The sequence below is a fragment of the Mauremys mutica genome, chromosome 5 (genome assembly GCF_020497125.1).
Source record: "Mauremys mutica isolate MM-2020 ecotype Southern chromosome 5, ASM2049712v1, whole genome shotgun sequence".
Lineage (NCBI taxonomy): Eukaryota > Metazoa > Chordata > Testudines > Geoemydidae > Mauremys > Mauremys mutica.
In genome coordinates this window covers 61,026,155-61,041,758 of record NC_059076.1, presented here as the reverse complement: position 1 = coordinate 61,041,758, position 15,604 = coordinate 61,026,155, and the positions used below count along the sequence as shown (strand labels likewise).

Sequence of the window (15,604 nt, the reverse complement as noted above, 5' to 3'; positions counted from 1 at the left end):
TAAGTGGTCAGTGGGAAAATTCATTTCTATAATGGTGGCCCAAAGTAATTTCACCAACTCATGTTAGAGCAAAGAAATGGCATTTAAAGTTTCCCTTTCCCTTTCGGAAGTCATACCTATGTATAACATGTTGTGAATCCATCTGATTTATTGATTATTAACTGTTAAGAAGAAATTATTTGTCACTTCTCCATCTTCCAGATACCTCTTAAATGCATGAGAATATGTACAGAAATCTTTATAACTAGTCTGACTCTAATGCTGTCTCTATACTTGGGAACTAGCCTAAATCAATAGGTAATTCTCTTCTTCCAGAAACCCATTTGCACTTACTGGAATCTTGGGTTGATCCAGTCTGGCTCCAGGGTGCAGTTTCTCAAGGACTGAATGCTTTATATCCAGGCTCCTGTGGTCCATCTGTGACTCTTACAGCCAGGTCACTTTCCCCCTACTCTTATTACTGGCTTTCTCTGTAGATGTTTTGCAGATCTCACTTCTTTTGCCTGCCCTTTGACCCACTATCATCCTTCAACTTCCTGTTACTGCTGCTGGCTGAGCGGTACCCCTTTGTTCCTCTTCTTGTTTTTTTACCCCCTATAGGAGAACCAGGATTTAGAAAACAGTAATTTTCATTTAAAATGTAATAATCTCAGGATCCAATTGTGTTCTTGCTTCAGCCAACTCTCCATGCTCACCATCACTGTTGGTTACCTCATCCTCCATACCCTAACCGTGGGTATTTTATAGCAGGGTAGCATGGGAAAGTGGAGAAGGAAAAGTCTATTTTAAATGCAGTTCCATTTAATGATCAATTTTGGATCAGAGTACAAAAAAGCCCATTTATTCATGGCCACTTATGCTGCACTTGTCAACAAAAGAGACGTACTCCTGAAGTTAGATATTCGAGCAGCAACTCTAGCCATATTTACGTGTATGAGTGAGAGTAGGGTGACCATATTTGTGAAACAGAAAATCAGGAAACATTCTTAATATTCTCATCACAGCCAAGGTGCGTGGGGAAGATGGACAATTTGGGCAGATGAGGAGAATTTTGTTCAGGGCGTTTAACAAATTTGATGCAGAAGGTGTTTTGTAGGGGGATTGGGCTGTACTGCACATGTGCTTAAATACTGCACTGATCTTGTGTGATAAAAAGCCAGACTCTGCTGCGGCTCCCTGGATGACTGTACACAAGGGGCATTTGAGTGATGGCTAGAGGAACTGGCAAAGGCTATGAGATGCATGGCTAAGCAGATGCTTTGGTCATTCACTTTATATAAAGGATGCAGATTAGATGGAGTAGCTCTGCATCCCTCTGAGGCATTGGGGAAGGATTGCTCTCCCCTCTTACCTGTTGACATGTGTCCAGTACCTATCAACTCCTTGGACTGGGAGCACACCTGAGGATTTTGGCTTTGATGTGCAAAGTGTACCTGTGCGAAAGGTATTCTATCTTTTTTGTTAATTTGTTGTAATTTTCAATTATCCCTGAACATGTTAAAAGGGCTCAATATACCATGGGGCCTACATTTTCTAAGGTGGCTAACAACTTGGGTGCCCAACTTGAGATACCCCTACAGGGTGTGCTAAAAATCTTGTAGACCAATTACATACAAAGCAACTATGCATATACGAAGCAAATATTTGAAGCTCAGTCTTGCAAACATTTTTAATTTTGTTTCTTACAGCCAGGAACTCAAAGCAATTTGATTGTATTGTGGAGTATTGTATTGCCAAATTTCAGTTTTTAGATCGATGCTGGTTTTGAGTGATATGAGCTGTGATTTTGAAGTTGGTTTGAGGGAGTAGATTATGTGCTTTGTGTGCCATGTTTCAGACCTGAGAAAGGAAATATACTGCCAAGTTAAAAACTCCTGATAAACAGGATTTAAAATAGAAATGATGAGACAACCCTAACAATAGCATTCTGAATGGCGACATTGTCATTCTGAATGGATATCAGCTTGAATCAAATTGAATAACAATGCTTTTTTTCTTCATTAAGGCCATTAAAATCTGTAAGGCTATGAGACCTGGGTAGACATAAAGGTTTTAAAAAGCAATGAGGAGAGACTAATGTTCATTGCTGTGTACTTACTCTGAGAGCCCAATTAACTAAAAGTTTGTGCTAATGTATTCTCACTGAAAATCAAGCAGAATAGCATACATTTTTGTTATTGCACTAGTACAAAAAGGAAATATGAAATTCTTCTCAATCTTTTCATATAAATATTAATCTAGATTCACTTTAGAGTTACAGAATTATTTTAATAATTAAGGGGTAGATGAGTGCTATTTGTGCATAACATCAAAATTTAAGGACTGATCAGGATTCTGTCTCTGTGCATTGCTACACTACCTCAGCTGAGCATCTTTGGTAATATTGCAGTTTGCTATTGTTTTTTGAAAGTGCTAATTTTAGTATGAAATGTGATAAGAATTATTTAAAAACTTAATTGCATGCTCTTTTTTGGCAATAGCATTTTGTGTCTCTGAAATTTGTCTTTTCAGAGTGCTTTATGTAGTTTCTCGTAATACCCTGTAATTTAATAATTGGGGTGGGAGGCTGAGCAGAATATGGAATTGTAAAGAATTTGCATACTCTTTTGATATGTAGGCTATGATATGCACAGACCTTTTTCTTTATATTTATCTTGAAAAACCTTTTTGGTGGGGATAGTCTGGGCCCAACCAGAGCACAGAATGACCACAGGACAAGGGACCAGAAAGGGGCTGCTGTTAGCTGTCTGGCCCCAAATGGTGCTTTGTGAACTCACAACAGAGTCCTATAGCAGAGGAGAAGATTAATATATTATGGTTGAGATGTGACCCCGCTTCTGCACAGGTTTTAAGGTGCACATAAATTTTAGATTTGCTCTTCCTTTGTCTTTTTCCTGGCTTCTCTCTCCTTACCTTGACCACTTTCCCCTCTTGCAACTGGCCCAACAGCAATGTGGATATTTTGCAGAAAGAATAAAAGCAGATGGTGGTAGTGAGGGAGCACTTAGCAGAACTACCTTTCTCTTTCATGAGATCCCTGTGTTTTTTCCACAGATCTTCTTCCCCTCTGCACTGTTCAGTGGAGTGGAGGGAACACAGGGGTGATACAACATTAACTGGAAGTTCTAGGTTGCAATTCCATATTAGAACACTCGTGCATTCATTTTAGTATGTAAGGATTGCATTTTCAGTTGATGGCAAAGGTGCCTAGCCCATGGACATTCTTTTGTGATTTTTTTAACTACTAGTGAATAAAAGAAGTGTAAGATAGCAAGTGTCTCACTTGCATCATTTTCAGAACAGAATTTCTTGCTTTGTACAATGTGTGTTATTTTAGTTTTAGAAAATATGGCTTAGGTGAAGAAATGCTGGATATTTACATCCTGTCTATTACAGGCATGACACCAAAATTAAAGACAGCCATGTATTTATTATCTCAGTCTTTCATGCTCTGTTGCATGTATATTTTCGTACCAATCCCAGATTGCATATCATTACTGAAAGATCCAAGTCAACGTATAGTATGGTTTCTGTAGGAAGTACAAGCACACTTAGGCTACAGTACAATTCCAATAGTTTTTGTTTTAGCTTGTTATTTTTATATTGGTGTGCAAACAAGGGGGGCATCACACAGCCTGCCATGTTGTTTCTTGTAGTCTTTACAAATATATATTTTTAAATTGAAGTTTGAATTCATGATGGATAAGAGAAATGTAGAAAGTAGTAGAGAAGTCGATGATACAGTCTGTAATGGTCAATTTTTGTTGGCTGTGCCACCTTGTAAAGAGAGAACCTTCTCCTTGGAAGTATTTTCTCCATTTTCAGGAACAGAACAAAAGACAAAACTGTAAATTTTGGACTGATTTTCAAAGATGCTGAACATCGAACTGCAGTTGAAATAAATGGGAATAAATAAAGAAAATAAATGGGAGCTATAGGTGTTCATTACTTCTGAAAATCAGACCCTAACCTTTTGACGTAAAGTCTATGGAAATAGCTTTCAAACTTGCTTTGTGCTGTAGGCTGTTCACAATGGTGGTGGATATTGTTCATTCTCAAATAGATGAAGCTAAAGTCTGTTGCTGAGATACACTTAGTTTAATATGTTAACCATAGGAATGTTAACCATGGGAATTGTCGCAATCCGATATGAAGTTATGGCTTTGAATGGCCAATTGTCGGTCCACGGCCATCTTGTCCTGTTAAAAGGACAGGACTGCCTCCATCTTGGACTAGGTTCTTGTATATAGGAGAGGGCAGAGACTCAATCCTGCCCAGCAACACTGGCTGTGTATGTTCTCCTGTTGTTTTTTCTCTCCTGCTGGGCCATCTAAAGGTCAGGCTAGTTCTGTGTGTGAAGGCCTGATTCTGCCCGGCAACCTGTTTCTTGGGGCCGGTCGTCTGGAGGTCAGGTTAATCCTGCCCAGCGACTCACTTTCCCGCTCTTTTTGGACCCAATCATCTAAGGGTCAAGCTTGTTTACTTGTCAACTCCAGTGTGCCGTGTGCAAATCCTGCTAACGTGGGGTGGCAACAGCTCGAAGCCTGGAGGGAGGAGGGACCAGGGAACCAATCAGATACCGACACGAGGGAGTGAGACCTCTTAATAAAACTAGGTTTCCCCCCAAAATTTGTGTGGAGCATCCGCGTGTTAGCTGAAGGACCTGATCAACCTTTCGGCCAGGGTCTCCTCCCGGTAAAGCGCGCTCGTGTCGTATCGTTTGGATTCGTTGTCGTTTGGACCCGATCCCTGTCAGCTCGTCATGCTTCCGGTGTCTGTTCTGCTGGTCAGCTGCGCCTGGAGTGCGGTATTTGTTTTTTGATATCTGACAGTTAGCTTATCTAGCCTCTTATTTTTCCCCTCCCTAACTCGGTACCAAGTATCTACTCAGGATATCAGGATTGTATTAATGAGCTCAGAATTGCACAATTGCTTAGCTAGCTTGTAAAGTTGTTCCAGTTGTTAGTGAATTGTTAATTGCAAACTGTTTTATGCGTGTGAATCACTGCTCTGTCTTTGTCCGGAGTGCATGAATCTGGGAGCTGTCTCCACCTGGAGATTAGCAGACCAAGGGGTTCCCGTCCCCGCGGTCTAAGTGAGTGGAATATGCCCAGCTGCAGCCGCACCACACTCTGGGTTACCCTTAGTGTGAAAGCAAGGGTGGCTGAGGCAGTGGCCCGTGGGTCTCTGTTCTGTGTTGCACCGGGTACCGCCCTGACGAACCCAATTCCTATCTTGTAAGATTGGTGTGTCTGCCTATTTGGTGTGGTGTGGTGAGCAGTATAAAGTGTATTATTACTGTGTTTTGGGGTGTGTTTGTACTTTTGATACCATCCCAACCAAAGTTGCCTACTCCCCCGGCCCAAGTTGTAATTATCCCCCAAATAAATGCAGCCACTTGGCTTTTCACTGTTATTCTAGTCCTGCCTGTTTTTCCTCACTCAATACCAAGCTTAACGGACCGCAATCTATTTCGGACAGGAATGTGGGAAAGAATAGAGCTAATTTCCACAAAAAAATATTTTCATTGTGGCCTACATGAGGCATTCTGCTAAAATAGAGCCTGATCCTCCACAACCCTTATGAGTAATTTCATTCACTTAGGGTGAAATTCACCCCTATGCAAAGAACCAGCACAAAATCTATGAATCATTCAAGTCCCGTGTACCATTTAAACCTCACCTATTTTGATGTCTCCAAAAAGACTTCACTGGTTCATAGGTCTCATTCTGGTTCTCTGCATCAGGTGAAATTCACCTGTGAGCAGTGCCACTGAATTCAACTTTACACACTTGAATATTCAGCAGGACTACTCCAGTAAAATAAGTTATTCAAATACATCAGTAAATGTTGGCAGGATCAAGCTCACTTGCCATAGACGGCAAAAGAAAAAGGTGTTTTTGTTTGTTTGTGTTTTCACTTCTTTCAGTTGTAGGGAGTGTGGGAGTACAAAGAGTCTGAATTTTTGTTAATGATAGTACATTAAGGAGCAGTTTAGCAGCAGTAGCAATTTATGACATAAATATGGGCAATAGCAACTTCAGGACCTCAGATGACAAAGATTGCTCTTGTGCCAAACATGGTGTGTTCCTATCCATAGTCCAGTTAGAATTGGATGAATGTTGGGGGTTTTTTGCTGAAAAATGCAGATTTGAATAGATTGAAACATTTCACAGTCATATCAAATTTGCTGAATTGTTTCTTTGGAAAAAAACCTCACAAAAATAATTCAAAAAGTTGAAATGTTTCATTTTGATATTGGCTTTCTGTTTTGAATTTTTACCTTGTTTTTATTTTTTTTTAAATTAAAAGGTAAAAAAATAGAAGAAAAAGTCCCCCAAAAACAAAGCAAATCATGTTTCAAATAGAACAAAATGTTTTAATGAATTTTTCTTTACTTTTTTTGGTTCACCAAATTTTTTTTAAAAATTTAATTTTGGGTCTACTCAAAATAACACTTTTTTCTGGTTCAGCCACTGAACTGAAAAATTGGTTATTTACACAGCTCTAATTCCAGTGGTGATTTGTTATTCTCTCACAGGCAAGATCATCCTTCATTGGCAAATGCAGTTATCTTATCTTACATCTGAGAAGCTTAAAGACTAACCAGTCTCTGGCTTTTTCCTCTCTCCCTAATACACAGAGGATTACCCTTGTGAAGGACTACATAAATAGAAAATGTGATGGCTGTGCTTTAACTACAGTAAGCCTGCTTTTTTCTCCTGGCAACAATTTTAAGCAGCAGTGCTACATCCATATTAAGTGTGAATTCTCTTGTGTAAATCCCATTAGGGTTAATAGAATTTTAGTTTTACTGCTTAATAAATTTTCAAGTGGATTAACTTTTGAGAAATATATAACCACTATGATGCACAGAACATGATCATATACAAGTATCAATATATTATAGCTACAATATGAGGAAATCTAACTGTGAATTGATTAAACACATTCATGTAGTTTATTTAAAGAAATACTTGTACTTTGGAGAAACTTTAAAACCCTTTTGTACCTTTCTTTTTCATTATTAGTTGCCCTTGCCACCTTTACTGATTATAAAAGTGCATTCTTTGTTTAAATTTGTATTGTTTTAAACTTAGTCTTAATGCTGAATATGTGACATCAGACTTTACAATCTAATGCCATTGAAATGTGATAAATATAAAATTATGACAGATGCAGGACCAATCTGAAGGAACGGGCCTGTGAAGGAGAGAGCTGATATTCAAATGCAAATATTTCAGATAATATTTTAAAAGGACTACATTACATTGCAAATATTACACTGCATTATAAACTGGAGTTTTTTCAATTTTGTCCTGTTTTCATGTTAAAAGCACATTTTTTGAACATAAAATAAGCTTATGACATTAAGTACGCACTGCATCTAAAATCATCATTTTTATCAGCAGAAAACTTAACTGAGAATTTTCTTTATGTCACTGCTACTATTTTAGATTTGCCAACCTAAAACCAAGCTGTTTTGTAACTCTGTAATGTTAAATTTATAACAGAGAAGTAAATCCATTTTATTGAGGCAGATTAGTTCCTAAACTTTCAGTTAGTGGTATCATTCTACATTTAATGCAGGAGCTGGGTAACTATAGGCCAGTTAGCTTGACATTAATCCTGAGCAAAATCATGGAAAAGCTTACAATGGATGCACTCAGTAAAGAAAGAAAGAAGTTCTGTAATGTATGCCTGTCCACATGATTAATGAAAAATACGTTTTTTCAAACAAATGATGTTATTTTTAATGAGATTACAAATTGGGTTGACAAAAGTTAACATAATATATTTAGTCTTCTGTAAGACATTTGACTTAGTACTGCATAATATTCTACTTAAGCAGTATACAAATCAATGTAACACATGTACAATGGATTAAAAACTGACAGATTTCAAAAGTAATTGTAAATGGAGAATCATCATCCAATCAGAAAATTTCTAGTGGAGTCCAACAGGGATCTGTTCTTAGCTGAGTGCTATTCTATATCTTTTTCTGGGGAAAAATATATATTATTGCTGGTAAAGTTTTCAGATGACACAAAAATTGGTAGAATTGTAAATAATTATAAGGACAGGTCAGTTCAACAGAGCAATCTGTATCACTTGGTAAGCTGGGGGTCACTTAAACAATGTGTTTTAATAAAGTTTAAATGCAAGATCACATATCTAGGAACCAAGAAACTAAGTCACATTTATAGGATGAGGCGATATGTATTTTGGAAACTAGTGATACATGGATCATAGTGGATTACCAAATAAACATGAGCTCCCAACGCAATGAAATGGCTAAGAGAGAATCTGGATGCACAAGCAGAATCCCCTCATGGAGTTCCTCCAATATCATTCTGCTGGGGCAGGCTTTGTTCCCCCCACTCAAATAGGCTGCAGGCTCACTCTAAAAACCAGTGAGTCCTAGGAGTGGGGGATCTCTGAGAGACCAGGCCATTTATACAGAAGCTCAATGCCTCCACACTAGCTGTATTCCCTGGGGAGCCCCTGGGTACCCATTGGATTCCTCACTGCTCTTGGCCACCTTAAGGAACACTCTATGGGTAGGATCTGGAGAAAAGATGATATAGTTCAAGCCGTATTATCTTTTCTGGAGATTTTCCACACAGATGGAGGAGTGGTGGAGGACACCAACAGATGTGTCTTTCCCAGTCTTACCCCCCTTTCCTACCCACCCTTCTCCTAGTCTGCTCAGTCTCTGCCCCCTCCCCAACAACAAAAACTCCAGATGTACTAAGCACCCTTGACAGGGCTTTAAGGAAGTGAGGATGGTTCGACATAGGCAATTGACTTTCCTTTCCATGTTTGGATCTTCCATCCATACCTGGCTTGGGGAGACAGTCTGGGTATATTGTAGGTCTGTAGGGGTTATCCTCCTGAGATGAGCAAATCTGTTTGTTAAATAAGAACATCTGTCTGCTCCTCCAGATATTTGTCTGTCTCTTGAATGGAACTAAACTCAAAAATCTTTTAGGTTTGAGTACGTCATTTGATTCCTTTCCCTTCTTTTCTCCTCATTCTCTCCCCAGTCCCAAAACTTTTGCTGGCATCCCACTCAAGGGGTTCTCTGGTGGCAACATCCCAGAGAGCAGACAAGTATTTGAAATCTCACTGCTTAATCTAGTCGAATTTCCAAACCTTTTAATGTTCACCCATCATTATGGATCGTGCCCACTATCTAGTAAGGTTCTTCTGTTTCTTCTTTTCTTCCAGATCCCTCTGCTCACCTTCTTTTTATTTGTGTTGCATGTTTATAGACCACCTAAGACTTGTTAAATTAATAGGATGTATAAACTGACACAATATAATAACACCCCTGAAAAGAGGTGCAGACTTATGCAGTGAGAGGAAGATACTGTAGTCTGGAATAGTGATCTCTTCTGAAAAGATATGTAACCTTCTTCGGAGAACTGGCTTCATGATTATTTCATTTTCCTTGTGGTTACAGTCTGAAGACTGATTCTAAAAATGGCATTGTAGCTCCAGCTGGGAGGTGTGATTCCCAGCATGGGTAGACAGACACCCACTAGATCTGCTCAACCTAGCACACTAAAAATAGTTGTGTGAATGTTGAGGCACATATGGCAGCTTGGGCTAGCTACCTGAGTCCAAGTCTGCCCAGCCTTTGGGTCCAAACTTGGATGGCGAGCCCAATCTGCTATTTGTGCTGCAATATCCACACTGCTATTTTTGGTGTGCTAGGCTGAGCAGAGCTACCACAAGTCTGTCTACCTATGCTGGTACCAACAACTACAAGCTGCAGTATAGACAGAGACTCCTAGAGAAAATGTAAAAAGCTGCTGTTTTTTCTAAATGCCAACCCTGCAAACTGTCTGTGACCTTAAAGTCGAGTTGCCACATTGCAATAATGAATTGCCTGGAACTGGAACTTAAGAGTACTGCTGATGGCACATGTAGAATAGGCTCCAGTCTGCTCTTCCACAGTGTATTGCCTCTATGGGACTAACTGAAAGTGGTAAAAACTTCTATTTTTGTCAGAAAATATCTCACTGCAGATATGATCCTTAGCACATTCGGGGAAATAATTAGTTGAAAAACAAGGTGAGACATTTACATAATCATTTTTCTGATTGTAACCACAGTTGGAAACTCTGAAGTACATTACAATACACATCCCCAATGCCATCTCTCGGAGAAGCCAAGATGGCTTGTTTTTATGTTCTGCCATTTTTGACTTGCCCAAATTGTTTTCCAGTGGAAAGAACCATAAATCCCTCCCTTTCTGTTACCCTTTCTTATTGAAATCTCTGTGTTCCATCCAGTTCATGCATGAGTTCGTCATCTTCAGAGGTGCACAGCCAGTGTTTCATAGTTGTTTGTTATGCCTACATCTGAACATGTTTTGTGATTTTATAAAACCTGTATGTGTGGGCGATGTAAGCCTTTCTTTCAGATCCACTAGCAGCATTTTCTCTTTTAAATGGGAGTTTACTGTCTTTCCAGTGATTTGTTGCCTACAGTTATATTGTAAAGGACAACTGCCTCATATTTATCCATTTCACAGCTGCTTGACACGTACAAGATGTCTGGAGCAAAACACCTCTGATGCTGACTGATGTATCAAGTATGTGTTCTCCTGTGACACTAATAGTAAATAACAATAATAATAATTAATACCAGGCTCTTATATAGCTCTTATATAGCAATTTTCATCAGTAGATTTCAAAGCACTTTACAAAGTAATGTATGGTTAACACACATCTGGCTCAAGAAGGGGAATATCTATCTTTGAGAGCTGGCTTAGCGTAGCTTTCTAATGCTCATGCTTGATGGATAATTGATCAGTGCCTTGCAAAGTGATTGTTAGGGATGCCTTGTAAATGCAGATTGGGGGTCGTGGTAGGTTTGACCCTCTGGTTCTTCCCCCTCTCCCCACCTCCCATTGTGTGAAAAACATCTTCCAGCTTTATTTTTTTATGTTTAGAACCTTTGGCAGAATGAGAGGGGTTAAATAAATAAATAAATATTAACCTCAGGACTAAAATTAAGGAGTCACAAGCACTTGGTCAAAACAAGAGACACTTTTGGAGGGACAACTCTCTTAAATAATCAAATTCTCAAAAGCAAATCATCAGAAAGAACCCCGGCCCACCAAATGACTAGCAAGTAAGAATTTAAAATCAGTTCCTTTCAGAAGTGCTGATTATTGTTATTGGAACTGATCTGAAAAACTCTCAAGAGCCTCATTTTGTATGTAACAAATTACATACCGTTTCAACCCTTAATTGGTAATAGACTGTTTTATGCAGTTCAGTCCTTGGGATGTATGCCTATTTTCCACAGATCCTGCCAAAGAGAGTTTCCATTTTGGGGCTTCCTGCTTATTTCTTCCAGCTGCTTCTCTTTCCTATCCCTTCTGCTGTTCTCCTCCTCCTGTGTTCTTGTTTTACTACTGACAGTTGTATCTCTTCTTTTTTATATACATAGAATTCGTAATGTAAATGGTCTTGACAATGTTTGTTTTTATTTTTTATCTTTATCCTCTTTTTAATGTATTTTCAGTTTACTTTCCAGTTTGAGGCAATCATTAAGCTGGGGAGTGTATTGCTCATTCAAATTTGTTAAATGTGAAAATAAGAGTTTTGAAAGATTTACAAGGAGCATGTTCAGTTCTCAAATGTAGCACGACTCTGCTTGTGTCAATAAAATCATAAGCCATATGATGGAACTACTTCTCATGGGGTATTGTTAGTATATAGACTTAGAAGGAAAAGAAGCAGCAGCAGTTTTTTGATCTTTTGGAGACTTTTGGTTACCTTTTACTGGAATAACTTTAGCTGAATCAGCAGTGATATGGGGATCACTGCTGCAAATGCTTTACCTTGTAACTTTACTCATATGAGTGGTCCCATTGATTTCAAGTCAGTGACATGTCATTTGCTCAGATATGTGTAGGTGTTAGCAGGATAGGGGCCTTTGTTTGCTTGTTTTTCCCTATTTTGGAAAAAATTAAAAACTTCCTGGTGTTAATTTTTTGATCTGTTGAAAATTATGGCCACTTAGAAAAGTTGCATTCAAATAAGTGTTACAGAGTGTTTATTTTAAAGTAAACATACCAGCAACATAGCTGTATATTGTGGCTGTCTTGTTTTAAAATAAATATTCAGTCTGTGAGGCATTGCTAAGTGACACTACAGGATGCTAAGTGCCGTGTTATAAATGTACTAAAGTTAGCAGAGCTTCTCCCAACTAAGCATGGTTGCTCCCATGTTTACCTGATCTAGATCAAGAGCCAGGTGGCTCCCTATGCACCTGCTCTTCCATAGAGGTGCCACTGCTGGAGGTGTGGAGAACATCAGGAAGTATTTTGCCTTTGGAAGGCAAAGTGGCTTCTGGGCATACAGAGGCCACATGCCCACTTCTGCACCCCTCTCTGCAGTGAAACTTACTGAGCACCTGAGCTTCTGGTGTAGAAGAGTGGATCTATGATCACCCCTCTTTCCTGCCTCCTTTGTTGTACTATGTAGTCTTTTCACTGTCCACAATGCAGGGGCTGTAATTCTGCCTGGCCTGTACATCTTTTTAATTTCATCTTTTGTTTTATAAGCATGTTAAAGTTGCTTTTCCTGTTCTTGTAAGGATTGTATTAATAGACTTGTTTTAATTTTTCATTTTTTTAATCTAAAAATATTTACCGAATACTTGTACAAGTAATTATTGCAAACTGTTTTAAAAACTACACCTCTTGACCAAGTTCAGGAAGCATAATGGTGTTTGTTGTTTTTATGATTTTGTCTTTCTAAAGAACTAAAAATAAGCAAAAGCAGCAATCATTCCATTGTATCACATGGGGCCTGATTCTGCATTGCTTGCACTCCCAAACTCCTTTATGGACTAGAGTTTTGGGAATTCAATGGCTGCAAGATCAAACTTGTGAGGATAAAGTCCCTCAACAATTTGGACACATTCAACGAGCTTTGTTTGTGAGGAGGGTATAATTCTGTAAGCACCTCTGAGAAAAAATATGTGTTATAATAACTCCATGTTGCTGATTTTTTTTTTGGTAATCTAGCATTATCCTTTTATTATAGGGGAGCACCAGATCTACTACAGTTAAGGTTGGGAAACCCTTTCAGTTTAAAGGATGACTATTCACAGTGCCCTAAAACCTGCATTTTAATAAGATTGCTTTGAAATTGGGTGTACCTCATGAGGGTATGATGTAGGGCTAATGATCCAAAATTGGTGTCATTTGACCACACAGCTTCCAAGATTCAGCCCTCCCACAAGAAAAAAAAAAACTTATGAAGTTTGACACATTCAACCAACTGGGTTTTTTTGCACAGGCCTAGGGATCAAACCATAGCTCTGGTCAGGCCCCAAAGAGTCTCAGTCACTCAACATTTACCCCAGCTAGTGCAAGGCAAACACATCCCATTTTAGGGCACAGTATTGGAAACATTAATGGACAAAACGTTTTTACACACACACACACGCTATAGCCAGCCAGTATTCATTGGAGCTGGGCGGCTCAAGGGGATGTGATGTGGCCATTGAATCTGAACTGCAGGTGGGCACTTTGTTTGAAGCCAACCCTTGGCAGAAATAGGAAAATGAAATAAAGCCATGTTGATACAATCTGCCTTTGTCAAAGGGTTGGGTTGGGTTATTTTTGTTTTGTTGGGAAATGTGATTTGAGTGCAGCAAAAAATTCAAGTGATCAAACTTCACTCAAAAACAAAATACATTACACACAAATTCTTGCTGGGAAGGGTTGAGGGATTAGGGACTGGAGGAGTTGGGGGGAATAGGGGAGGGAGTTATGGACTGCCACAGGGAGAGGGGGATAAATGGGGATGGGTCGTAGAGGAGGGGAGAAGGATTGGGGGTTTAGGTCAGGGAGTGGGATTGGGGATTAGGGACATTGAGAGTGGAGGTGTGGGACCTTGGGAGGGGTAACATTGAGGAGGATGGCAGGTGGTATGGGGGATTAGATACAAAGGGGCTATCAGCCCCCCATTCTCCTTTCTTGTGTGTGCTGGAATTTGGGAGAGGGCCTTGTTCCTCTGGGGATGTCTAAACTCTTCTCCCTATCTCCCCCCCCCCCCTCATGTGGGAGCTAGGAAATGGTCCTTTCCCTCTCAAGGCCTCCTGTACTTTCAGGATTATACTGTGCTAGAGATCTGGATATAGCAAAGCAGTTGCTGATTATTAATGTTGTACAAAATTATAGCAGAGCATCAGCTTTCCTATGTATTTTGTTTTTGAGTGAAGTTTGATCACTTGAATTTTTTGCTGCACTCAGATCACATTTCCCAACAAAACAAAAATAACCCAACCCAACCCTTTGACAAAGGCAGATTGTATCAACATGGCTATATTTCATTTTCCTATTTCTGCCAAGGGTTGGCTTCAAACAAAGTGCCCACCTGCAGTTCAGATTCAATGGCCACATCACATCCCCTTGAGCCGCCCAGCTCCAATGAATACTGGCTGGCTATAGCGTGTGTGTGTGTGTAAAAACGTTTTGTCCATTAATGTTTCCAATACTGTGCCCTAAAATGGGATGTGTTTGCCTTGCACTAGCTGGGGTAAATGTTGAGTGACTGAGACTCTTTGGGGCCCGACCAGAGCTATGGTTTGATCCCTAGGCCTGTGCAAAAAAACCCAGTTGGTTGAATGTGTCAAACTTCATAAGTTTGAGAAAACTTTTCTGTTTAAACTTTTCTGTTTAAAGGTTGATTCTTCTAAGTGCTCTACAATTCTCATGCTTAGTCAGATTGTCTGGCCTCTTTGAGCGATGCCCCAGCACACACATACCAATACCAATACTCTGCCTTTGTTGAACAGGAGCTTCCTACACCTGCCCTACACTGAAACACTTAGTCTACTTCACAGAAACAATACCACAATTGCTAAATTTTGCAGCCCCTATGACCGTTTTACAATCTTATGCACACAATGCCATCTAACACTATATTTTCACTTACTCCTCATTAATTCCACAGACCACTCTTATCTCTCACCTATCTGCTGACAATTCCCCTGGAAAGAAGACCCGTGTCCTGCTACTGATGTAACCTACAGAACTCATTGCTGAAATTAGACATACTAGATTTCTCAAGATACACATGAACCTCTTTCATTGATTGCATACATGGAGGTCAGGGAGAGAGGCTCACATGAATACCTCGCATCACTATCAGCGCTCTGCCAAACTGCTTCATATAATCCTTTCACCATTCAATACAGTTACATTTACTACAGTGAATGCAACTGGAGTACATGCAGATAATTCTATGCTATTGCCAGCTCCAGTGGGGGGAAGAGTTATAGTTGCATGAGCAGGTGTCTTATCTCTGTATTTCCTGGTTTTCAGACATTTGAATTTTGCAGAACTCAACAATTTGGAAGAGCAGAGATACCACAACAACAACTATATACTTAGCAAAAGTCTGCAGCACTGAATAGACATGGCCACTTTCTATGGCTTTATTCCAGGCTTCTAGAAGCTCCTGACTGCATCTGGTGCAGTCAGGTTAATCATGGATGAGTGCATGGCTGCTGCCAGTACGATGGCTGAGCAATGTCCTCTCCTGACCTCAAGTCCCATCTTCAGAGCTCA

The 15,604-nt window shown here is 39.6% G+C and overlaps 1 protein-coding gene across 13 annotated transcripts in view; it reads left to right on the top strand.

Annotated features, from left to right (window-relative positions):
* Nucleotides 1–15,604, top strand: part of IQCM (IQ motif containing M) — a 228,279-nt gene that overhangs the window by 152,604 nt on the left and 60,071 nt on the right. Inside the window, exon 13 of one of the 13 annotated variants that reach the window (XM_045017612.1) lies at nt 10,483–10,603. The exons of 10 other annotated variants lie outside the window; for them this stretch is intronic. In XM_045017612.1, coding sequence (XP_044873547.1) covers nt 10,483–10,595 — 113 coding nt within the window. In that variant the 3' untranslated portion in view covers nt 10,596–10,603. Of the gene's footprint in view, nt 1–6,643; nt 6,691–10,482; nt 10,604–15,604 lie in introns of those variants that run through there. 2 more of the 13 variants (XM_045017617.1, XM_045017616.1) reach the window with 2 other exon arrangements.